The 22,010-nt window shown below is 47.0% G+C and overlaps 10 protein-coding genes across 10 annotated transcripts; 5 read left to right on the forward strand and 5 right to left on the reverse strand.

Annotated features, from left to right (window-relative positions):
- Nucleotides 1–95: 95 nt before the first annotated feature.
- On the forward strand, nucleotides 96–4,009 carry POJ06DRAFT_61228 (fungal-specific transcription factor domain-containing protein). Its single transcript, XM_056191277.1, has 8 exons — nucleotides 96–317; nucleotides 376–391; nucleotides 463–498; nucleotides 556–584; nucleotides 633–671; nucleotides 725–1,711; nucleotides 1,766–1,832; nucleotides 1,890–4,009. Exons 1-8 carry the CDS (start codon nucleotides 214–216, stop codon nucleotides 3,702–3,704), a joined length of 3,093 nt encoding a protein of 1,030 aa, XP_056046480.1. The 5' UTR covers nucleotides 96–213; the 3' UTR covers nucleotides 3,705–4,009.
- A 287-nt stretch (nucleotides 4,010–4,296) lies between these two features.
- On the reverse strand, nucleotides 4,297–5,023 carry POJ06DRAFT_246370 (uncharacterized protein). The gene has a single exon (XM_056186777.1). It carries the CDS (start codon nucleotides 5,002–5,004, stop codon nucleotides 4,315–4,317), a length of 690 nt encoding a protein of 229 aa, XP_056046481.1. The 5' UTR covers nucleotides 5,005–5,023; the 3' UTR covers nucleotides 4,297–4,314.
- Nucleotides 5,024–6,168: 1,145 nt separating this feature from the next.
- POJ06DRAFT_61318 (class I glutamine amidotransferase-like protein) lies at nucleotides 6,169–7,432 on the reverse strand. Its single transcript, XM_056191278.1, has 6 exons — nucleotides 7,115–7,432; nucleotides 6,839–7,059; nucleotides 6,720–6,780; nucleotides 6,613–6,667; nucleotides 6,371–6,552; nucleotides 6,169–6,308 (listed from the first exon to the last, which is right to left on the reverse strand). The coding sequence occupies exons 1-6, from the start codon at nucleotides 7,188–7,190 to the stop codon at nucleotides 6,184–6,186; spliced, it is 720 nt and encodes a 239-aa protein (XP_056046482.1). The 5' UTR covers nucleotides 7,191–7,432; the 3' UTR covers nucleotides 6,169–6,183.
- An 857-nt stretch (nucleotides 7,433–8,289) lies between these two features.
- POJ06DRAFT_235972 (uncharacterized protein) lies at nucleotides 8,290–8,672 on the forward strand (the record flags this gene model as incomplete). The annotated part of the gene is made up of 2 exons (XM_056185869.1): nucleotides 8,290–8,384; nucleotides 8,465–8,672. The coding sequence occupies 2 exons, from the start codon at nucleotides 8,290–8,292 to the stop codon at nucleotides 8,670–8,672; spliced, it is 303 nt and encodes a 100-aa protein (XP_056046483.1).
- A 159-nt stretch (nucleotides 8,673–8,831) lies between these two features.
- Nucleotides 8,832–9,902, reverse strand: POJ06DRAFT_265894 (peptidase family S66; the record flags this gene model as incomplete). Its single annotated transcript, XM_056189113.1, has 1 exon — nucleotides 8,832–9,902. One exon carries the CDS (start codon nucleotides 9,900–9,902, stop codon nucleotides 8,832–8,834), a length of 1,071 nt encoding a protein of 356 aa, XP_056046484.1.
- A 1,434-nt stretch (nucleotides 9,903–11,336) lies between these two features.
- On the forward strand, nucleotides 11,337–13,050 carry POJ06DRAFT_246376 (uncharacterized protein). Its single transcript, XM_056186778.1, has 2 exons — nucleotides 11,337–11,653; nucleotides 11,742–13,050. Exons 1-2 carry the CDS (start codon nucleotides 11,459–11,461, stop codon nucleotides 12,756–12,758), a joined length of 1,212 nt encoding a protein of 403 aa, XP_056046485.1. The 5' UTR covers nucleotides 11,337–11,458; the 3' UTR covers nucleotides 12,759–13,050.
- Nucleotides 13,051–14,463, reverse strand: POJ06DRAFT_246377 (uncharacterized protein). Its single transcript, XM_056186779.1, has 2 exons — nucleotides 14,163–14,463; nucleotides 13,051–14,075 (listed from the first exon to the last, which is right to left on the reverse strand). Exons 1-2 carry the CDS (start codon nucleotides 14,243–14,245, stop codon nucleotides 13,241–13,243), a joined length of 918 nt encoding a protein of 305 aa, XP_056046486.1. The 5' UTR covers nucleotides 14,246–14,463; the 3' UTR covers nucleotides 13,051–13,240.
- A 160-nt stretch (nucleotides 14,464–14,623) lies between these two features.
- On the reverse strand, nucleotides 14,624–16,672 carry POJ06DRAFT_246379 (UEV domain-containing protein). The gene is made up of 3 exons (XM_056186780.1): nucleotides 16,357–16,672; nucleotides 16,204–16,291; nucleotides 14,624–16,147 (listed from the first exon to the last, which is right to left on the reverse strand). The coding sequence occupies exons 1-3, from the start codon at nucleotides 16,411–16,413 to the stop codon at nucleotides 14,778–14,780; spliced, it is 1,515 nt and encodes a 504-aa protein (XP_056046487.1). The 5' UTR covers nucleotides 16,414–16,672; the 3' UTR covers nucleotides 14,624–14,777.
- Nucleotides 16,673–16,795: 123 nt separating this feature from the next.
- On the forward strand, nucleotides 16,796–18,998 carry POJ06DRAFT_219218 (SAC3/GANP/Nin1/mts3/eIF-3 p25 family-domain-containing protein). Its single transcript, XM_056185585.1, has 5 exons — nucleotides 16,796–16,987; nucleotides 17,045–17,690; nucleotides 17,744–17,897; nucleotides 17,959–18,569; nucleotides 18,623–18,998. Exons 1-5 carry the CDS (start codon nucleotides 16,936–16,938, stop codon nucleotides 18,828–18,830), a joined length of 1,671 nt encoding a protein of 556 aa, XP_056046488.1. The 5' UTR covers nucleotides 16,796–16,935; the 3' UTR covers nucleotides 18,831–18,998.
- A 56-nt stretch (nucleotides 18,999–19,054) lies between these two features.
- On the forward strand, nucleotides 19,055–21,889 carry POJ06DRAFT_246382 (uncharacterized protein). The gene is made up of 3 exons (XM_056186781.1): nucleotides 19,055–19,201; nucleotides 19,401–19,508; nucleotides 19,574–21,889. Exons 1-3 carry the CDS (start codon nucleotides 19,193–19,195, stop codon nucleotides 21,413–21,415), a joined length of 1,959 nt encoding a protein of 652 aa, XP_056046489.1. The 5' UTR covers nucleotides 19,055–19,192; the 3' UTR covers nucleotides 21,416–21,889.
- The last annotated feature ends 121 nt before the right edge of the window (nucleotides 21,890–22,010 follow it).

Raw genomic sequence — 22,010 nt, forward strand, 5'->3', positions numbered from 1 at the left:
ATTAAACCAAACCCACAGGGTTAGGGCGGCCCCTTGTGCGAAGAGCAGTCTTCGAGAAGGAGAATTCGCGCAATGTCGCATGTGAATTCCGCGCACTCCGGTCATCTGTTCCCACAGTTTGTAAGCCCGCCGAGCTGTCGTCCAGATTCCAACTTCCCTACTTTTCCTGTCTGGCTATCTGCCCCGTGACATTTTCTCCCCCATGTACCAATAATGGCCGACGACTCGAGTCAGGAGGAGTCATCTTCGAACCAGAATCAGACGGGCAAGCAACATGTCAGCTACCGTCGTGCTCGAGCATCTCGAGCTTGTGAAGTGTACGCTGCATTTGCATTTGTTGAGACACAATTGGCTAATATCGTACTGCCTTCATAGATGCCACTCAAGAAAGGTAGGACCCGTTCGGGGGTTTGCGCACGATCGTGCCTGCATATGTCTGGTCTAGTTAACGCAGTTCCGTAGGTTCGATGTGATGTTACAAATCGCATGCCATGCACGGTAAGATATGCAATTATCATCGTTGTTACATATGAGCCACGAATGCTAATGTAGTAGAACTGCGTAGCGTTTGGATGCGAGTGCAAGTATGAGCTCCACGGCCGCAGTTTCCTATGATGTGCTAACAAGGTTAGAATACCAGACGCCCGACGACGCAAGGTATCAGACAAGAGGTCAGTTTCATAGCTCCCTGCTCAGTTTCACCGCCTGACTAATTGTGGAGCAGATCCAAAAGAAAGTCAGTGGAGCTGGACACTTCACCGCGAACGTCGCCAAGCGCTCCAACAACTACGGACATCAATAACAGGTTCCGCGACAGCAATCATCGTAATGGAGAGAGTGTTTTCGGTAGTGAGGCTGATAGTCAGTCTGGGGAGGATGGCGACGATGAAGACGACGACGACGACGACGAGGAAGAAGACCAAGGTAATGACAGCAAGCCTCGGAAACACAGAAAAACTGTTACAAGCAACGAGTCGAAGGTGCATAAATCAACTGCAAAAACCTCAAAATTTGGCGGGCTTGCGGCGGCGACGTCCGGTGTACCTAATCAGAGCATGACAGACCCAGCCGATGCCTGGCTTCACATGCTGTCAAGTACCGCTGTTGGCAATAATCCGGTCCGAAGATCTGGTCGAGTTGCTTACTTGGGATCATCGTCCAACGTGAGCCTGCTTGTACAGTCCAAGGCGGGCGATACCGAAGTCTGCCATTATCCCTTGCCAGACGAGCTAAGGGTGGGTTCAGCGCGTTTGAATGAATTAGATCCGGAAGAGATCGAAATGCTCAATCGGCGAGGAGCCTTCTTGCTGCCTCCCAGAGATATCTGCGATGAACTGGTGAAGTGCTTCTTCACTACAATTCATCCTATGGTACCCATGATCAACCGGACCCAGTTCATGCGACGTTATAATGATTCCAAAAACCCACCATCTCTCTTGTTACTGCAGTCGATATTACTTGCCGGTACTCGTGTTTGTCGCAACCCTGCCCTGATGGATCAGAATGGTTCTGCCGATTTGGCTAGTTTAACTCTGTACAAACGGGCCAAGGCTCTGTATGACGCTAACTATGAAGACGATCGGGTATCAATTGTACAGTCTCTGGTGCTGCTTGGATGGTGGTGGGAAGGCCCAGAGGACGTGACAAAGAACGTGTTTTATTGGACCAGAGTAGCTCTCTGTGTCGCTCAAGGTTTTGGCTTACACAGAAGGTATGATTCGGTGGCTTCATATGATGTCATGTCCAGCGATTAATGGAGATTCAGTGTTGAGAACTCGCAATTGAGCGTTGTCGACAAGCGGTTGTGGAAGCGATTGTGGTGGGTTCTATTTGTAAGTGTTATTTTCCAATGGTAGACAGGAATCTTAAAAAATTCTAACACAGTTCAGAGCCGTGACCGAAATGTTGCAATTGCGTTGGGTAGACCAGTTCTGATTAACACCGAAGATACCGATGTTCCTATGCTGGTAGAGGAAGACTTCATTGAAGAAGAAGGGCCTGGTCCGTACGAATATCCGCCAAATAGACTTCATGTTCAGTATTTCATCCAGTCGCTCAAGCTATCGGAAATTATGGGTCTAGTCCTCCGCCAGCAGTTTTCGGTCGCTTCTGAAACCTCACGCATCGCGAATCGAGGTCCAGATATTACACATTCCGACATGGCATTGGGCGCGTGGATGAATAACTTACCGGCAGAACTTCGGTACAACGTTAATGATCGTTCAACGCATGATTTCTTCATCGCTTTGCTGCATTTACAGTATTATACGATTCTTTGCTTGCTTCACCGAACCAATATGTCTCAGAGCAAACCGCAGCCTATCATAGTCGGGAGCAGCTATCTTACCTCGTATCCGTCGCGAGGCATTGCCTTTCAGGCCGCTCATATGATTGCGAAAATCATCGAGAATATGGCGGCTGCAGGTGAACTACGAAGCGTGTCGGCATTCACGGTGTATACGCTGTTCTCTGCGATGATAATGTTCGTCTATCAAACCAAATCGCAGTCGCAGCAAGTGGTGGAAAGTGCTCAACAGGCAATGAAAGTTTGCATGGATGCCCTGCAAGAAGTTGGCAAGTCGTGGATGGTTGGCCGTATGATCTTGCGATTGTTTGAAAAGATTAACGAAAACAAGCAAATGAAGGATCGCATTTTCAGGGCTGTTAATCCGCGGCCGCATGGGCAACTCTCGAGACAATCATCGGCTGGTGGTATGCCGGTCGTCAAGCAACGGCCGTTGCAGATGCCTCAACCTAACTACCCTCTGTCATCTAACTGTTCACCATCGCTATCGCCTTGCACAAGTAAGCAGCAGCATGTGGATATTCCTTATTCAGTACCAGCTGCACCCTCCGCTCCAGTTCCGCCTGTGTCGTATGAGCGCACGTCACCTTTACCGTCAACTCCGGTCATGTCACCGTCCAGTAATCCGCAGCAATCGCATCCAGCAACTCTGCAGCAGCCTGCAGCAGTATCTACTATCCCCGTGCAATCATCAGCGCCAGTTGCGCGTAGAATGGCAGCGCCGCCGCCACCATCACGGACAGATAGCACTGCTGGTTCGTATTTTCCGCCTCAAGGGCAAAGGGCAACTGCACCGCCGACGCCGTCTTCGTTCCAGGCAAGCTTCTCCGTACCGGGTACACCGCCAGAGTTTTTCCTTGTTACACATTCGCCTCCAATTTCACAGGCTTTCTTTGAAAATTTCCAGCCCTCGCAGTTGTTTCCTGAAGATCAGGTGACTGCACTTCAGGCGCAGCAGCTACGACAGAAGCAGAATGCGCAACAAGGATTTCCTGCCGGTCAGTTCCTCGTTAACGCGGGCGATTCGGAACAGTGGCAAGGCACAGCTGTGCCCGCTTCGGGCCGGCCGACCGGTGTGGCGGGCCCGGTATCCCAATCACAGATTGCGAGTGGATTTCCTGACTTTTTTGCAGACGTGGATTTCGATCAAAGCACTCCGGAAGATAGTAACGTCAGCAGCTCAGGCTCAGTCGCGGGCGGCAACACGACGGCACCAGGCGGCCCGCAAGTCAGCAGTGGTCAGTACGGAAATATTCAAGCTCCATATTCCGGGTCTGCGCCGAGCTCGCTCAATATTGGTGATTGGTACAACTATCTTGTTACAAACGGCGCTAGTGAAGGGTTTAGCGAGGAGATGGCTGAGCTGGCACAATCGAGCGGTCTTTCGGTTCAGTTTTAAGTACGTGTTGCAATTTGGTGTATGATTAGGGGCAAGTAATTCAGAATGGCGTATTTTATTTGGTGTATACTACAATGGTGCTCATAAGGTTAAGGTTAAGGTTTGTGGTTTTGTATTGTTGCGTGTGCTATTGGCGATTTGACCATTTATTGTGATACCTGTCGTATGTATATTTCTTATTAATCTGATCATACTTTCTTTCAACGGATTGCGAACTATGAACCAACTAATAATGTGACAGAGTCGCGAATCCGTGAAAAACCTGTGGTATCATAACGCTAATTTGCGAAAGTAACTCTTACTGGCTAAACTGATCTGGATGCGAGGAGGCTGTATTCGGAACCTTGTTTAGATTGGTACATGCCGCATGCGGCTGCCACGATCCATTTTTAGCTTTTCCCGCACGCGGTGTGCGCGTGATTCATTCACACTTGTGGCACGTGCTCATTCGATGCTTTGTCGTCTCGGCGTACTGTTTGATTAACTGCCTTGCTTTATGCAAACGCGCAGATGGGGTTCGAGAAGCAGATACATTCCATTATCACGTACAAGAAGCCTAATACATTATTTTTCCTGACGTATTAGCCACTAGAGGACCATCCCTGGCGTTTTAAATCGTGAAAAGTAACAGGAAGCTGCCAAGAACCAACCACCAAGACGGGCTCGACGACCCTACGCCGCCTGAGGTCGTGGCTTGTGCAGTAGCCGATGCGATTGGTGTTTGCGCTTCATTCGCGGTCGTCGATGTTATGAGGGAGGATCGGACCGCAGTGGAACGAGCAGAAGATGAGGGGGTCGACGAAGCTACCGCGCTTGCTTCTTCGGAGGTGGCTGGCATAGAGATGTCATCCGTAGACGTCTCTTCAGAGGTTTCGGTTGAGGCTTCGGTTGTAGGCTCAGTCGTATCCTCCTCAGCTGTTGTGGAAGATGGCTCGGCAGTTGTGAAGTCAGCCTCCGTGATGGTCTCCGAGGGAAAATATGTTTCCGATGGGAAGATGACAATCGCCGTATCTGTATTTTCGGCCAAACTATTGCAAGATTGCTCAAAAGCCGCGAGCCATTCATCATAGTTTGTCTGATCGTAGACGCAAGTGTAGCAGTCCACGTATAACTGTCGCAGGGAGCACACGCACTCGTAGTAGCGTACGTCGATTGTCTGTTGCTGTTCATCGTAGTACTGCATACACTTCTGCTCGTGCTGATTGGCGACCTCTGTGCAGGGAGCCTCACATCCTGCGAGAGACTGAGCCGACCCGTAGCTGGAGAAAGCAATTGCGAAAAATAGCAAGCTAGAATACATGGTCGCACAAGCTATGTTGTGTATCGTTTGTTCGATATCAGATCTCGGTGAAGGCAGTAAAGCAGAATCGCGGGAATTTATATGTGCAGCTTTTGCTCAGGGGTGTACCTGTAGAGAAGTCATATGCCGGTTGTGGGGAAGTCTCGTGAGGACGGGAGAATTAGTTGGCAAGATATACAGGGCCGAGATTGCTACAGCCGCATTCAAGTGGCTTTCCCTTGTAGTAGTTTTCCAGGTCGATCATAGGTACGAGTTCGCATCTTGGCAGAAATTGAGATCGCGAGATGCGTGATGCAGCTAGCCGAATGCCACATCTGTGCGCGGAGTCGGAAATTTGCAGGCGCATTCAAACGTCAGTTTGAATCAGGTGTCAATTTGTCGGACTGCATATTAGAGTTTATCGAACCCTGAACCCAATGTTAAATCAAAATAACGTTTCATTTCGCGTAGAGTTAAGCGGGGTACAATGGAGTCCAAGCGACTGCTGAAATATTTTACTGAGACGTCCATTTTAACAATAATACTAACCACTTTGAGTGGAAATTCATTAACGCTATTGTATAAGCATTGTAACACAAGTCTGTGCAAAAAAGCTTACGAATCCGAAATTCAAAACAGTCAATAAGTAATTCATCTTCATTAGGACTGGCAGTTGTCGCTGATTTTAGCGATCATGCGGTTCCGCGCGTCGGATCCCACCGATATGAATTCTCCCACAACAAATTCTTTGTTCGGCTCAGATTAGAGGACTTTGTTCGTACACAACAAACAAAGTAGCTACGACAATTTAATGAACTCGAGGCCGATTCACCTTGATGCAGTAGATACAGCGAACGTCTACAATGGCGACTGCAGCAGGGCGGACTTGCGTGAGCAGAGGGGCGACTACCTGAGGGGGGCATTAAGTTTGATAAAGGACATCACTCAGCTTATGAACCGCTATTTGAGAAACGAAAGAGGGGAATCCTTAGACAATTGGCTGCAAATTGCGTCGACCGATAGGTACAAGTTATATCTGTATCTTAGTCGTTCTGGAATAATTACCTATTTAAACCACATCCTCCCATGTTACCAAGCTGCGGAAATATCAAGCGACTGTGGCGACAATGTCAACTGCTTTCGAAATATAGAGCGCACTCAGTTGTTGTAATTGATTACTAAAGCACCATCGCTGAGAATTTAGAGGCTGTCAAATGCCTTGACGACTGCCTCAGCCGTTACGTGTGCACTTGCTGGGTTGGCCCCAGTAACAATTCGACCATCAGTGTAGGTAAAAGCAGCCCAGGGTCCCGGTGGAGCGATATCTATTACAAGCAGATCAGCGTCTGCCGAGCCTGCATTCTATTAAATGACGACGATTTCTTACATGTTGCACCCGAACCTGCAGCTGACTTTTCGATTGTTGGCCGATTCCAACTTTCGATAGTACCGAGGATGCCTTCTTCCTTTTCACCCTGGGTAGTAAAGCCAGTCACTTTTTTGCCGTAAATAATCGACTTGTTAGTGGATGGATCAATAATTCCGGGGAATATCGCACCACCATGGCATCTAAATTTCAGATATCAGTTGATACTCGGCATTTCACGTGCATTACAGGTCATCACATACACAGCCGAGATGATGCCGCCGTCGGCGTAAATCTTAACAGCAATTGCTTGTAGACCTATTGGGGCACTTCAGAATTTATCTCTTGCAACGCAATGACAATTTATTACCTTTCGCGGTAGGATAATCGATGAGAGACGCATGTCCAGCAGAAGCGAAAAACAGGCCATACTGCCAATTATTTAGATCAGTCCTTTCCATTGTCCTATTTTCACAAGTCCAAACAAACATTCTCGGGCTTGATATCGCTCGGTTTCAGTAATTTGTCGAGTTTTGAGCGAAACTCGCTCGAATGGTCTTCCCACACCCTACAGTCTTCTTCAGGGAGCCATTCTTTCTGGAGGGAAAGCCAGTCCGGTTGATATGTTCCGGTTTCTGAGACCATGTCGACCTCGAATCCAGCCTTGCGGAACACATTAAATGGATGAAGAGCTTCGGTTATGAAAACACCTAACGAATGCTTTAGCGACACTGTGATCCAGCTTGTATTGGACGCTACTCTAACCTGTCTCTTGGCCCTCCGAATAAAGTGGTGCATGAGCTGAGGACACGGCAATAAGAGCCCTGCGAGGAGGAGTCATATTGAACACAGAAGTAGAGATTCAGTCCTTTCTGGATATGAGAGCGACGCTGCCGGAGACTGCATTAAATACGGGATGCTTATTCCTCCCTACACACCTGAACTTGGCCATGATCTACAACCCTTACCATCGCCGATCATCACCTCCAGATGTCGTACTTCTGGCGCTTGGCCCATAAACCTAGAGATATCAATCGTGCCTCCCTCGTGGTCGCACCTACGGATTTGAGGTTTCGGTGGCAGTTGCAGTTCTGGTTACCGAACACGGTACCAGTATGTAAATCCGATTAACAGAACATAACGCAATGCAAGAAATCATTAACTATCTAGGGCGCCATAAGAATAAGGAAAAATAAATAATGCACAATTCGAACGAATGGCATTAGGGTCCCTGTGACGTAAAATGTCCAAGGATGTCAGGATGCCTCACGCGAAGTCCCGCGTGATTCTCAGCGGACAAAATCCTGACTTTCAAAACTTTTGGATTATATATTCGTCGCGTTGTGAATATGGCGTAGAATTGGTATATCCTTTCTAGACTGTACATCTGCAAAGATATGAATAATGGGTGCAGTACCCCATACACGTACTGGCTCAACGCCTCGCGCGTGCATTTGCATCTTCGCTGTATTATATAACCTGACCTGAGCCTCACTAAGCAGCTGTCTACAAAGTATGCGAACCACTGATGACTGAGCCCGAACCTCAATTCTTTCAAATGACGGGTATCGTACTGGACAACAGTTAATAAAGGGGCAGTAAGTATCTAAACGCGAGAGAACATGCGCCTATAATACTTCACGATAGTGACAGCTGTGCGTGTCAGTCATGATGACCGAAATAAGGATCAAGTCAATGGTCACCAAATCACCTCCTTCAACTCCTTGGTTTATTACTCTTTTTACATGAAGTAAATAACACACTCGCAGTCTCCTGAGCCAAGTAAGGACGACAGTTAATAGTCCTCAATTATGAATTCCGGAAGCTGGGCATTCCTGAATCCTTGCGATAATCTAGCCGGGTAACGAGAGGGTAACAGACTAATGTATCGTGGTATTCCACTTTAAAATGCGCTGCAAGCCTGTAGGATAAAACCCATAATGGATGATTACATCAATGGTGCAACCGCCGTCAACAGCGCACTCTCTGTTTTAGTAACCGGCGGTGCTGGGTGTATTGGCATTGCAAACGTAAGGTGCTTGCCTAATCGCCTAGTGGATATGTAAATACATGTCAATCCGGACGACAATGATGACGTTCGCTGGGTGCCGAAAGTTGCAAATACGACAAAGTTGACATCTCCGATGCCGCTGCTGTTTTGAAGACTTTTAGACTTTTAGCAAGACAGCGCCGCTCTGATCCGTACTGCTGCAAGAAAGGGAGATCCCGACTGCGAGTTGCGAGACGTGCCAATGAAGCTATTCTGGTCAACACAAAGGCCGCCGCCCCCGTTCAAGATCAATATGCCTTGGGCACTTTCTAGCGTGACAAAGGAGGGCTATGATCGGACGGATAAAGAAGAGAGGTAATGTGAATTGGTGCCCACTGGGCCGCGAGACCACTATATATATTCGTAATTCAAGCAATGACCAGGAGTTGGATCCGACAATTGATCAGAAGAAACGGTTACAAGCCAATAAGCCTAGCCAAAGTGAGCAACTATTCGCCGTTGGGGCCCGTTTACCGTGATGACACCACCGTACGGTAGGATCCATTGGGGATCAGTATGACCAAAATCAACGTCAAAAACAATCATGGCGTCTGGATTATAGTGTGCGAAAGCCTTGAGGATAGCTTCACGCTGCTCTTGGCGGTACTGAATGCGCTGTTCCAGAGGCGGCTGTACAACTCCATTCGACGACTTCGGGCGAGCGACAACCACGGCGGGAAACTGGGCCAGTAATCCTCGCTCTCCTGCATTACGGAGAGTGCGGAAGACATACCTAGCTGAAGGCATCTCTTCAGACGTCTCAAGCAGTAAAACACAACCCGCATAGTCAGTCACATCTGTCCGAATCCATCGGCTTGCCGACAAGTTCCAATCCAATATTTCGAGATTTCCTCCCCAGCTAGGACCTGAGATAACGCGGTTCGGTTGGTGCCAGTAGAATCCAGTGGAAGGTTGAACTAACGGTGGGACGTGGACCGCGTTTGGATCACTGAATGTTGCATCACTCCAGTCAAGTTCATCCTCGTTGAACACGTCGACAGGGTGCAGCTCAAAATCACCACCACCGAAGAGTGCGGCGCGCAAAGACGACGTAGAGAGGGGATGAAGGCCGCCAGGTCGTGCGAGATGAACCATGGTCGATCCGCCATGATAACTGCTCATGCCAAGGTTCCAGAGATAATTGAGCAAGTTAGTATTGTCGCTATACCCAAAGAATGGCTTTGGGTTCCTAGAAATGACCTCGCTGTCTAAGAACGGCAATACAGTTATCTGGTCATCCCCACCAATTGTGGCCATTATTGCCTGAATGCTTGTATCTGCAAAAGCGGCATTGAGGTCTGCTGCACGTTCACGAGGTGTAGCCCCAATCTGACGAGTTGTGGGATATTCGACCGGAATGAGCTGTAGCTCATGTTCTAATCGCTGCATCGCTAGCTCGTGCACATGCGGGAAGAGCCCTGGAGCACCAAATGAAGGAGATACAATCGCGACCCGACTGCCTGGTCGGAGTCTTGTTTGGCAGCAACTCAAGCTTGGAGGCATTGTCCTAGGCAGAGTAGAATACTTTGTGATGCAAATCTTGCGCAATGAATAGATTTCCCAATGAACTCAGGCCCTGGCCCAAGTATTGCTCATACTGCACACCCGCGCGTCAGTCTTACTCCCAACTCGAAATGGAAACCATCGCAGTTTGGAACTGGAACTGGACTGTTTCTGGGTATCAAGTAAATTCAAATCCACTATCCCTAAGATTGCGTTATATTACGCGCATAGAAATTATGGCATATACAACCATTATTAGGTGCATCAACCGGCAGAATTTGGGTTCGCGTTGCAAACCTTCCTCAGACCTATGGTATCAGATGTCACAATATCATTGTGCTGCCTATTTTGCTGGCATTTATGAACGTGGGCACCTTCTCAGCAAGGCGAGGGAGTGTCTGTGGCAGGAGGGGAGTCTATGACGGACTGAGATATTTTGTACCATCAAGTCGGCAAGAGGGAATTATTGATGCAACGACGCTAAGCAAATCAGATTCTTAGTACACACGAACCCTTCGTCTAGTTTCATTAACACCAAGTCAGATTCGAGTTGTGTCGGACTGAGATCGTCTTTCTACAAATGCGAGTACGCGAAAGCCTTCGGGCCCTTCGAGCGTTGAGTCTTGTTCACATCCGACCTCATAGTTGTCAAAACGTTGGGTCTGGTGCCGTCTATTACTATGGTGACTAAAGGTTAGTCCCGACAATCGTACCCGCCCATGGCAACCGTGTAATAGCATCACCACCCTTGAGGCTATAAGGCAGAAAATAAAATAAAATGTCAATTATATTTACTAGTCCAGATCATGGCATTCTTTTGTTCCTCACTAGAAATTTGATAATGTAGTGCCTCAGCAAACTAATAGGGTACATTGGTCCTTAACTATGGGAAAATGAAATTTATGGCCGCAGAATTTTACCCTACCTTACGATCAAATTACCCTGCTTTCCTAATTAGGCTAAGCGTATTTCCGTTTTAGGCAAAGAATGGGTTCCCCGTATTTTGTCGGAGGTCCCAGTTAATCGCGCCCGTCACTTCGCTCGTTTAGCCTGGCGCTACATCCATGCGTACACAAAGGATCTTGATGGCTAAGAAATATAAGTCTCATCGCAGACTTCCAGAGAGCTTCGAACTTGACGTAAGCAGCGACGGCTCCTGAGTGATGGCTGTATCGTCCGTCTGGGATTGCCTGCCCGATATGTAGTATATTTTGATTGATTTCGTGTTTGCGCTTCGTTTGTCTCTGCTCTATATTCAAGATTTAATGTGATTGTATAACTTATGACAACATTCCCACACCTAATAATTTAAGGTTTCAGGGTTAGGAAAAAATTCGAAAAATATGGTGCCGGGGTTAGGGTTAACCCTGATTGTCGGGACTAACCGTTAGTCACCATAGTGCACACGTCAGATGTAAACAATGGAGTAAACAACACGGACGAGGCCATATTACTAATTTTATAGCCATTCAAGGCTGGCTTGCTCTGGCTGAAGATTTGCCTAGACGTAAAGCCACTCTTTTTCGTATTCGGACTTTGCATAATCATAGGCTACAATGGATAAGGACGTGATGACGTCAACAGCGTCATCGAGTGAACTGCCAATGTCTGAGCAGTTTGCTCTCGCAGCGTGGCAAAATTCCCACAACATCCACAGTACAGCCATGCGATTGCCATATGAGTGTCTCTTGCAGATATTCACGTATATGGAGCTGGACAGCCTTGGAGTTTGCGCTCAAGTTTGTCGATCGGTGAGTCCATTTGTCATTTGCGATTGTTTACGATTGCACATTCTCTTCTGGGCTACAGGCTGATATAACCTTGTTGCTCTTTATGTAGTGGAATATAACGGCATCGGATTATCATCTCTGGCAAGACTTAAATCTGTCTGGTATTCTTCCGCGCCGCCTGCGCGGGTCGGCTCAAACTTCCTTCTGTCATTTCCAAATGCAAAGGTACAGTAAGAAGGTCGTGGTGAAGAACCCCTACTACCTTTCGGGATCCGACATTACCACTCTTGTGCGAACATTGGGGAATGTCTCGAGATGTGGCGAACAGCAGAACTCGGGTAACAAGTCGTCCCAAGAGTCACCGCTCGAAGTGCTTCAGATCGAGAATTACTCCCAGCTCGACTGCACTGCACTCAGTATGAGCCTATCCAACGATGACTTGTTGACTTATAATATCCACACGCTCTCGTTTCATGGTACACACATAGACTCCTCTGTTATCGGCGCGATATGCAACTCGCCTAGTCTCCGCGCTAAGCTCACGAGCATGGACCTAGCCTTTTCAGGATTGGAGAGCGAGGCGGTTTATATGATAGCGGATAGACTGGAGAACTTATATAGCTTATCGCTAGCTGGGAACCTTGCGGTGTGCAGTACTGCAGTCGAGTATTTGCTTTTGCGTCTCGGTCATGTGATTACCAACCTAGACTTGCGGTTCATCTGGGGTTTGGAAGCATCGTGGTTTGTCGACTACTTCACCGCTTCGATACATGGCGTCAAAGTTTTGGACATCCGTGGGTGCGAGCACTTCAATAAACGGAATGTTAGGGACCTGCTTGCTGTGTCACCAGATACGAAGATTTTGAATTCCGTTGTTCTAGAAGACGACAGTGTTGAGGGCTATAGACATTTTGTGCAGCTGCTGGCTTCAGCTTCTATTACTGATGATGGTGAACCTATATCGCAGTGCGCGGCTATTAATATCAAGCAATTTCCGAATAATGGACAATTTGGAGGTATCACCACAGGCGTGTTTGGTTCTTATGAGAGCAGCAATGCAGACAGCACAAGTTCAGCCTCGGGAGAGAGTGAAGATGCGGAAGACTATTTTGACGCGTTCTACTGAAGTGAATTCCGGTTCTTTGCTTGGAATTGCTGTATATTTGACCTCGCCATATTGTTGTTACTGGATCTTTACGACAAGCTTACGTCAAACTTACGACAAGCAATGGTGTTACTAATCTTAGGAGACTGTATATTATTTTTCAAGCTACTATGGGAGAAGGATTGATGGATAGTTGGTATGACCGCATTCGTCAAGTTTTGGGACATGATTTGCGCATCTGGATGCATTTGAGGGAACAGCATCTGTTGATTGGGATTTTCGGTCGTTAGACCGGGCGTTAGACTAGGTCTGATTCTAAATCTCAATGATATTACCATGCTATTAGTACAATTACAACCAAAAAGACAGATGCGATGACGCGTTAAGCCAAAAATAATACCAACAAATGCGCCTTATATAAATACAAACGAGCACGATCCTGCAAATACTGCAACGCCAGGAACCATGATTATCTACCTACTCCAAACGTCTGTGATAACGCACTAATGCAACAGCGTAGGCATAATTAGACCCTTGACGACAGCTAATGTGTCGCCATCCTTAACATTGCAAGATTCGAGCTTCTCTGAGAACTCTAAGACCCGACCACTCTCAACGTGGTATATCCGTAACCTGTCTTTATCTTCGCTCTTGGAACTATTGTGATTCGATACTTGTAAGCGATGTGCTGACTTGTCGAGAATTTTACCAATGGCATAATCTTTCCCAAAGTACATTTCAGCCCGAGGCTGCTTAGAAGTATCCGGAATATTGCTTTCGACATACACGTACACTCGATTGGACAGCGGGACGTGCGCGTCTCCTTTCGCATTCTGCTTCAACGCCGCTATCTCCTTCGCTTTGATAACTATCGCAGCCGACGCCTTTGGCTTTGATTTGAAAAACGAAGGAATGATTGACGACGAAGTACCCGATGACGTAACCGATGATGCGCCACTCACCGGAATGTTGACCTTGGCCTGCTGCATTTGCTTCCATTCAGCAAATTTCGCCAACGCGGTCTTTTGGGTAGTCGTAGCAGGTTGTTTCTGCTCACCGGGACACGAGTGATTCAAACGATGCTTTAAGCATGTCAAATTCTTGCACGAGGGACACCTCGTGGCCGGTGACAGTGGTGTATTAATCATCGTCGTGCAGTCAGCAGTGTAACATCTTTGTGGCCTTTCAGAACCGCCTAGGCGATGAGCCGAAGATGACGGCCTATTGGTGATCGACTGTTTGGGTAATTTCACTGTCTTCTTTAGTGCCGAACAGTTGTGTGAAGACGGTTGGCGATGATCTAGACAGTATTTCAATTCGCAATCAGGACACCGAAATCTATTGTCGTAGTTAGTTATCAATATCATAATAAGTTCGGCCCAATCTGAGCCATTCGAACTCGATGATAGAGAACAGTACACTTACGGCAGGAAATCAAGCTTATGGCATCCAGAGAACGCGCAGTGTTCACCGACATTCAGAAGTCCTTCGTGACTAGCAGCTGCCATTTTAATTGCTAAACGAACTTATTGATATATAATCTATTGTCGAGAAGTGCAACCGTGGATGGTACGAATTGCTGACTAAATGCAAGAGCCGGGACCGAGGAATGTAGAATACGATACAAGTGCTCTATATATAGAGACAGACGACAAGTAGATTGGAGTTGTATGACGGTCGTATTTGTAACTGAATGCCGTCAGCGGAGAAGTTGCCTTGAGCAATGTATGACTCGGCCCTTCAACGCAAGAATAGGCGCCCGAACTTTACCATATCGGGTCATGGGCGCTTCACTAGAATATTCGAGATGGGGTTAGAACTCTCCACGGGTCAGAAACGTGCGGCTCGAGTCTGAAAACTTTATTAGCAGCCGTTGTAAAAGCGCCCGAACGAGGAAAATGATGATTCTACAATAAGCAAATAATTTGCATCAAAATGCATTCCAAAATTTAACAAACACTAAGTAAATTCAGGTACAAGACGGCACGCAACCTGGACAGGCGCGAGATTCGACTTCATACATATCAACACTGCACCACCTCACCTGTGCGATAACCCCGTGTCCAGTGCAATTTTTCTCACTAATGCTCTCTTCATGAACTGCTCCCGAGCTAGCGTTCGCGTATGCTTCAAGAATATATCTAGAGATATTCTCTCGCGATCTAAAGCCTTGCCCAATACGTAAATTGTGTCCTCAATAGCCAGATCATCAGCGGTGAGTTCATAGAGCTGATTAAACACGACTGCTTCGGCACAAACTATCTCATCTACATTAACATCCCCACGCTGACTGGACTCCATAATAGATGCCTCAGCTTGTTTGATTTTGTCCTTCAAGATCGTCTTATTCCGAGCGCAGGCCTCGGATATCCCTGTCAATTCTGACTGTTGTCTTGCCAGTTGCGCCTCGGTCCGTTTCAGCATATCGAGAGTGCCGCGTAAATGGTCAGCCTGCTGTTGCATTTTCGACTGAGCCTGCGTGGATTTCTTCTGTAGTACGGCAGCGATATCATTCAATAGTCGCGTTTGCTCAGGGTGAGGAGGAAGCGCAGGGGCCGGCTGGCTTGACACCGGTGTCACCGCAGGTGGTGACTCATCGATTATGTCGCGCGGAGGGACCGACGGCAGAGGTTGCCCAGGATGATATGACAACGGCGGGAACGAAAAACCATTTGCGTTATTAGGTGTCTGAGGAAGGGGTGGCTGCGGATGATATATAGGCGGCTGCTCTAAGTGTGGGGTTTGAGAAACTGGCGGCATCGGCTGTTGTGTAGATTGCTGCGGTAGTTGTGGTATGTGAGGAACAGAGGACGGTGCATCGGGTTGCTGATACTGAGAAGCATACGTAGGTGGCTGCTGCTGAGAAAAGTTAGGAGCTGCAGCATATGACGGCACTTGAGATTGCTTATGCGCAGTGTTGTATGCTGGCGCTACGGTGCCGAAAGAAATCAAACTATCTTGCGAGATTGGAGCTTGATGTGCAAGATGTGGACCAGGAGCAAATGGGTTTCTATGCTGTGCTGCTACAGATGGCTGTGAATACTGTTGCGGTGGTTGAGAAGGTTGCGCTAACGGTGCTGGTTGCTGCTGTTGCTGCGGTTTGCCATAAACAGGGGGTTCTTTCCCAAATATATCACATAGTACAGCGCACAATCCTAATAAATTCGTCTGCGGATCTGTCCCATTCCAGTATGACAAATATGGATGATACACTCGTCCGTTCGTATCGACATGGTTTCCTGGCCTTAGACTCATACTAGCCGTCGGTGTAACAAATGCGAAGGGAGCTGCAAATGGATATTCATGAGGGATCCAGATTGACACTGGGATATTGTAAACAGCAGATCGAAACGTTGTCGGTATTGTTCCATGAAAATTCAGTAGGAGCTGGGAGTTGCCATTCTCGTAAGCTACTCTTGATTAACAACTCTGTATCTATCTTAATTGGCTGTAAACTCCGACGTACTGTAAACATGTGTCCGCGGAGCTAGAGATGGATATGATTGTAACACGACAACGACGTCTGAATAAGTCCGGTTCACATCGCGATATTCCTGCAGTCCACATTTGTTAGCGGCATGACTAGTACAATTCCACCTTTCGCCATACAAAGGCTCACCTGCAACAGAACCCGGTGAAGCCATTCTAACGTCTGATGAGGCACTGGTCGTGACATTGTCCGTTCAGGTCTCGGTTTCTAAAGACGTGCAACAGTATATAGATGGGCCGGGGAGTTCCTAATGCTCAAGACCGATACTGGATGGGTAATGGTGGGTCCTAAACGAAAAATCAACTGACAACGGTCAGGATAGGATACTTTCAGCAACCAGCAATATGTAAAGGAAACTTCTGCGACTAGTTCCGTAAGTTATTATGGGTGTATGGTATTTGGCTACCAACCAAGATATCTTCCACCGATGGGGCTTTGGATCGTATATCTCAATGGGCAAGCCGCGATTACAGCACAGCCACGCTTTGACGCCACAGAACGAAACCCGCACGGACGACCCATAAGATACGAAACCCATCCATCTGTCCCTGGGCAGTTCATCGAACAATAATACATCTTGGCAAGTCATTAACACAATTTGACAACATAAACTGGGCCTTTCGTCTGTAATTTAAAACTTTGGCGCAGTCTATCGATACAGTTAGGTGCTACTTTTCTAGGTACTATTTTGGCAAAGGGCGGGACTAAATGGCCTTGCCACCGCGAAAGGCAAAGCTGCCGCCACAGGGATCCAGCAATTGTATGCCGTCAAGTTGTATATCGGATTTGCGAAATGAATGCTTACGACCTCTTCTAGACAGAGGTGCTTATTCGGTGGTAGAAGTAAGCAAGTCAATATCCGCCAAACCGAATAGTTCATCGACGAAAGCGAGGCAAGCGAGCAGCCCCAATAATCAGACGACAACGCCATCGTCGTCCAAAACTTCAAAAGCCACACACTCCAGTGCCCCAAAATCTCCAGCTAATGGGAATCCGGCAGTATGGCCCGACTCACTAAAGGCATATGTTGGCAGATGCTTCGCGTCGGTTGGTCCGTCACAGCGCGGCGCGATGGAGAAGAATCTGAAGAAGGTTATCACGTCTGCTATTGAATCCAACAACCTGTGGACTATAGATTGGGACACAAGAGAGCTACCTTTGGAAGGGATTAAGGCGGTGGATGATGGAGAGGACAAGTTGGAGAAACTGAAAAAGGATACAAAGAAGCGGACTGACGAAAAATCACATGCTGGTACTGGTACTGGTACCATGCGCACGATTACTTCACCTTCTTCAGTTGCCTATAAATCTCCATCTATTACGTTTAGCAAGAGCGATCAGCAATATAGTACTACTAACGAACAGGCCATATCGTCATCGTCGAAGGCTACAAAACGGTCAGCCAAATGGGACCAAAGAAGCGAAGAACCAGCTTCTATTGAGGACTCTGCAAAGAGGAAAACGTAATATAGATCCACTTGTTCTGTCAAACTTTATACTCACAAGAACTTCCCAGGATTTCGATCTTCGCTGACACGAGTTATCTCAGTTCTAGCGCTGAGCAGCAAAGGAAAGAGAAGCGATTAAGGAGATTTGATTCGCCGACCGGCAATGAGAGTACGCCAACTCCTATCGGAACGCCTGACTATGTGGGTACTACCTTTGTACAGGTTTGTTGTCATTGTTAATTGTTCCTTTGGGCGTCCCATATCTTATAATTTTGCTCCGTAGGATACTGAGCCAGAGAAATTCGTTGGTCGATCAATTAAATTGGAGAAAAAGTACTTGCGGTTAACGTCGGCTCCCGACCCGGAGACAGTTCGACCACTTCATATTTTACGCCATACGCTTGACCTTCTAAAACAGAAATGGAAGAGTGAACGGAATTATGCCTACATTTGCGACCAGTTCAAGTCCATGCGGCAAGATCTTACCGTCCAATTGATACAAAACGAGTTCACGGTGAACGTCTATGAGATCCATGCACGGATCGCGTTGGAGAATGGTGATCTTGGAGAATACAATCAATGTCAGACCCAGCTACGCTCGTTATATGCCATGAATATTGCAGGCCATCCAAATGAATTTTTGGCATATCGGATATTATACCTGCTACATACGCGAAACCGGAGTGACATGAATGACTTACTAATTGAACTAACTGACGAACAGAAAGCAGATGATGTCATTGCTCATGCCTTGAAGGTTCGGGAGGCCGTGACAGATCAGGACTTTCATTCTTTGATGAGATTATATCTTAGCGCACCTAACATGGGTGGCTATATTATAGACTCATTTATTGACAGAGAGAGGCATGCTGCTCTAGAGATCATTTGCAAAGCGTATGTATCAATGCAGTGAAGTATCTGGCAAACATATACTGACGGGATTCTAGATTTCGGCCTAATGTTCCTCTTCGATTTTTGACTGATGAGATTGGTTTTGAAAGCGATAAAGCCTGCTACGACTTTTTGGAGAAATATACGTTGAATCAGTTCATTGATGAATCAACCCTGCGTTTACGCACGAAAGAGGCATATCCGACAGCTCAGAATAACCGCGCGACTGCATTCAAAAAAATTGATATCAAAGGTCAGATTTAGACGGAACTGGTGTGATGTGAAGATGCGTATATAGCATTGCATGTATACAGCTGAGCCTTGAGTAGCATTATGGGACTGTCTTAGGTATTTGAATGACACAATTCACCTTGACTTGAAATTTGTTCTGGGGGCCGATTCACCGTCCCGAACCTCTAGGTTATAAATAAGCGCTAGTAACTGTTCTTACCCGGTCTTCCACGCACTCTTTTCCCAGCACCACAGCACCTCATTTCCGTGAAGAAACTCTACAATGGTCCCTCTTTCCCAGTGGTCCAATTGCGACAAAAGCACGCCTATTTGGTCATATATTACTAGATATCTGTTCGATCTGCCCTCACTACCGAAGGTCTGAGCATATTTAAATGATAAAAGTGAGTTATCTTCCTTTATTTTGATTGAGTGGAATGCTGGAACGTCGCGTGCGGCATCAAGGGGTTCATAGCCGACGAGAACGATGACGTGCACACAACTCGATTGCTGGAAAGAAATACTACTGATGAAAACTTTCGTCGAATTCAGGCGCGGTCTATTGTAAGATGTACGTGGCTAATCGTTTTTTGCGTTAAATAGGGACTACGTCGCTCGCTGAGAGGCGACAGGAATACGGCGTCCTCGGCGTCGAGCTCACATCATTCCATAACCCATAAGTCGCCGCTGACCATTCTGCCGCCAAAAAAGGTTCATTACTACTGAGACTGTGGGAGTATTAGGGATCAATGATTGCTGATAGGCGTGGGTAACAGGTCATCAGGGCGATGTACGACTATAATGCTTCAGCGCCCGGCGAACTTTCTTTCAGCAAAGGCGATTTCTTTCATGTGATAGGGAACGAAAATGATTTGAATTGGTACGAGGCGTGTAATCCATCAACAAATACGCGTGGAATGGTACCAGTCACATATTTCCAGGTTCTAGGGAGAAACGAGAGAGAAAGTGTGGACAGCAGTAGTGGTGTTGGAAAAAAGAACTCTGGAATTTCAGAATCATCTTCGTCGCCCGCAATTCAAAGTCCAAACAATCGCAGGTCCTCCGGAGTTTTGTCGTCGGCATCATCAACTTCGTCTGGTAGAAAGCAATATACGCCATTGTATGGCGTTGTGCAATATAACTTTGTTGCCGAAAGACCAGATGAACTGGAAGCATATGAAGGTGATGCCGTGATTATTGTGGCTCAATCTAACCATGAGTGGTTGGTTGCTAAGCCAATAGGGCGACTGGGGGGGCCTGGTTTGATACCGATTTCATATATTGAGATACGGGACATGGTGACAGGGAAGTCAGTCGAGAACATTGAGGAGGCAATTGCGAAGGCTGGAGTTCCGCGCGTAGAGGAATGGAAGAAGCGTACAGCAGAGTATAAGGCGAGCAGTATTCCATTAGGAAAGTTTGAAGACGATCTTTCACTTCCATATAGCACATTTCAGCATATGGCGCTATCGCAGCATCCCCACCAGCAACAACTGCCATTTCCACAGTCCTATCAACCACAGATGCAGCAGCAGTCCGGGGCAGGTCAAGCATATAATTCGTACCCTAGCGGGCAGTTCAATGATCAGTTGTCACAACACACATCCGAAACGGCATACGAACCAGCGGCTATTAGCGCAACCGTTGATCGATTTTCGTTCGATAATAATAGATACTGGTATCTGTTAATTGCAGAAATGGAAGATGGTACATTTAGAAACTTATGCAGATACTATGAAGACTTTTATGATTTTCAGATAAGGCTATTAGACGAGTATCCGGAAGAGGCTGGGCGAACAGGTCGGCAACGCATACTACCATTCATCCCAGGGCCAGTGACGTTTGTGAACGACTCAATATCAAGCCAGCGACGGGCAAATCTGGATGAATACGTGCAGAAGTTGATTGCGTTACCGCCATATATTTCGCGAAGCTCTTTGGTCAGGGGCCTTTTTGCACTTCGGGCAGGAGACGTAGAGTCACAGCAGCCAGCGTCTTCTCTGCCGCACCCCAGTTACCGGGATTCAAGAGCGACAGCTAACTCATCCTTAAGCGGCCAAGGAGCAAATACAGTCTACTCGACGAATACAGTAGATCAGGCAAGTGCGCGAACCTATGGTCCAGTACAGCAGCGTTCGATGGATCGATTACGATCAGCAAGTTCAACCCAGCTCGCTAATGCGCGCTATGCCTCTGCATCTAATGTATCTGATTATTCGTCATCAACCACCAATAGCGCAGGAGATATACGTGGTAGCTTCGGTACAAGCCATACGAGTAGCATAAATGGTCCGCGTGATACTGACTCGGACCGAACTCCGAACACTCCGAGCGAGTCGACAATGAGTTCATTAACTGGACCGCAATCTGCTAAACCGCACCAATCCGGACAGCTGAAGATCAAAGTCTTCTATCAGGACGATCTGATTGCGATAAGGGTTCCGGCCGATATCCAGTTCTCTCAGCTAGAGAATAAGCTGCATGAGCGATTAGGTTCGTCGAATTTGACCTTTTATTTTCAAAACGAGCACAATGGCCACCACTACCTCCTTGGAACCGATGAAGATCTGGCTGCTGCTGTCGAAAATAGCTCAAAGTTGGTTCTTTACGCTCAATAGTCAAGTCATGTACGAAGCTGTGATATGCATCGTTCATAGTGTTTCATTGTTTTGGGGTATTTGGGTTTGGATTAATTTGGGCTGTTTAGTGTTTTGCTTGTTTCGTACTTAGGGAAAGAAAACGGTTTGCTACTGATTATGATGTTGTATAATATCGATGCTTCGTGCAATTATGAGTTGATCGTGTTTGAGATGATTTGTTTGTTTTCGCATCATTTGGGATCATTGTCTGCTGTGTGTAATTGCAAAATGTACCATACATCAGTATTGCTGTGATAGTCGTGTTTTGACGACATTAGATATGACTTTTACTTTATTGATGTCTTATAATGCGTCTGTATGTATATGATATCGCTGGGTGGGTGTTATTTTCGCTCACAAGTGTTTACGCGTCAACATAAGGTAATTATTTCTTGTTACAATTGGAAGCGGTATCTTCTGTCTGTGGTAGATAGTCACGATACAAAATCTGGGGGTGACATATTTATCTACAACGGTGAGTGATGTCGCTGAGGTGCGATAGTCTAACCAACCGATCGCAAATGATTAATTGCGTCTCGCCCAACGTCACCAAATGCAGCCAAGAGCTTGGTCT

The sequence above is a fragment of the Lipomyces tetrasporus genome (genome assembly GCF_029532465.1).
Source record: "Lipomyces tetrasporus strain NRRL Y-64009 chromosome Unknown POJ06scaffold_2, whole genome shotgun sequence".
Lineage (NCBI taxonomy): Eukaryota > Fungi > Ascomycota > Lipomycetes > Lipomycetales > Lipomycetaceae > Lipomyces > Lipomyces tetrasporus.

Excerpts from the sequence above, each read along its gene's own strand:
- POJ06DRAFT_246370 (XM_056186777.1), bottom strand. The coding sequence starts at position 5,004 with ATGTATTCTAGCTTGCTATTTTTCGCAATTGCTTTCTCCAGCTACGGG.
- POJ06DRAFT_61228 (XM_056191277.1), top strand. The coding sequence starts at position 214 with ATGGCCGACGACTCGAGTCAGGAGGAGTCATCTTCGAACCAGAATCAG. Across the intron at positions 499-555 it reads CAAATCGCATGCCATGCACG|AACTGCGTAGCGTTTGGATG; the intron begins GTAAGATATGCA and ends CTAATGTAGTAG. Across the intron at positions 585-632 it reads GCGTTTGGATGCGAGTGCAA|AATACCAGACGCCCGACGAC; the intron begins GTATGAGCTCCA and ends TAACAAGGTTAG.
- POJ06DRAFT_246382 (XM_056186781.1), top strand. Across the intron at positions 19,509-19,573 it reads CCATTCTGCCGCCAAAAAAG|GTCATCAGGGCGATGTACGA; the intron begins GTTCATTACTAC and ends CGTGGGTAACAG.
- POJ06DRAFT_246377 (XM_056186779.1), bottom strand. The coding sequence starts at position 14,245 with ATGGCAGCTGCTAGTCACGAAGGACTTCTGAATGTCGGTGAACACTGC. Across the intron at positions 14,076-14,162 it reads CATAAGCTTGATTTCCTGCC|ATTTCGGTGTCCTGATTGCG; the intron begins GTAAGTGTACTG and ends CTACGACAATAG.
- POJ06DRAFT_246376 (XM_056186778.1), top strand. The coding sequence starts at position 11,459 with ATGGATAAGGACGTGATGACGTCAACAGCGTCATCGAGTGAACTGCCA. Across the intron at positions 11,654-11,741 it reads GCGCTCAAGTTTGTCGATCG|TGGAATATAACGGCATCGGA; the intron begins GTGAGTCCATTT and ends CTCTTTATGTAG.
- POJ06DRAFT_246379 (XM_056186780.1), bottom strand. The coding sequence starts at position 16,413 with ATGTCACGACCAGTGCCTCATCAGACGTTAGAATGGCTTCACCGGGTT. Across the intron at positions 16,292-16,356 it reads TTCACCGGGTTCTGTTGCAG|GAATATCGCGATGTGAACCG; the intron begins GTGAGCCTTTGT and ends TGTGGACTGCAG. Across the intron at positions 16,148-16,203 it reads TCCGCGGACACATGTTTACA|CTTACGAGAATGGCAACTCC; the intron begins GTACGTCGGAGT and ends AATCAAGAGTAG.
- POJ06DRAFT_219218 (XM_056185585.1), top strand. The coding sequence starts at position 16,936 with ATGGCCTTGCCACCGCGAAAGGCAAAGCTGCCGCCACAGGGATCCAGC. Across the intron at positions 17,898-17,958 it reads TGGGTACTACCTTTGTACAG|GATACTGAGCCAGAGAAATT; the intron begins GTTTGTTGTCAT and ends TTTGCTCCGTAG. Across the intron at positions 18,570-18,622 it reads CTAGAGATCATTTGCAAAGC|ATTTCGGCCTAATGTTCCTC; the intron begins GTATGTATCAAT and ends ACGGGATTCTAG.
- POJ06DRAFT_61318 (XM_056191278.1), bottom strand. The coding sequence starts at position 7,190 with ATGACTCCTCCTCGCAGGGCTCTTATTGCCGTGTCCTCAGCTCATGCA. Across the intron at positions 6,781-6,838 it reads GCGATATCAAGCCCGAGAAT|TATGGCCTGTTTTTCGCTTC; the intron begins GTTTGTTTGGAC and ends AATAATTGGCAG. Across the intron at positions 6,309-6,370 it reads TGCAGGTTCGGGTGCAACAT|ATATCGCTCCACCGGGACCC; the intron begins GTAAGAAATCGT and ends TGCTTGTAATAG.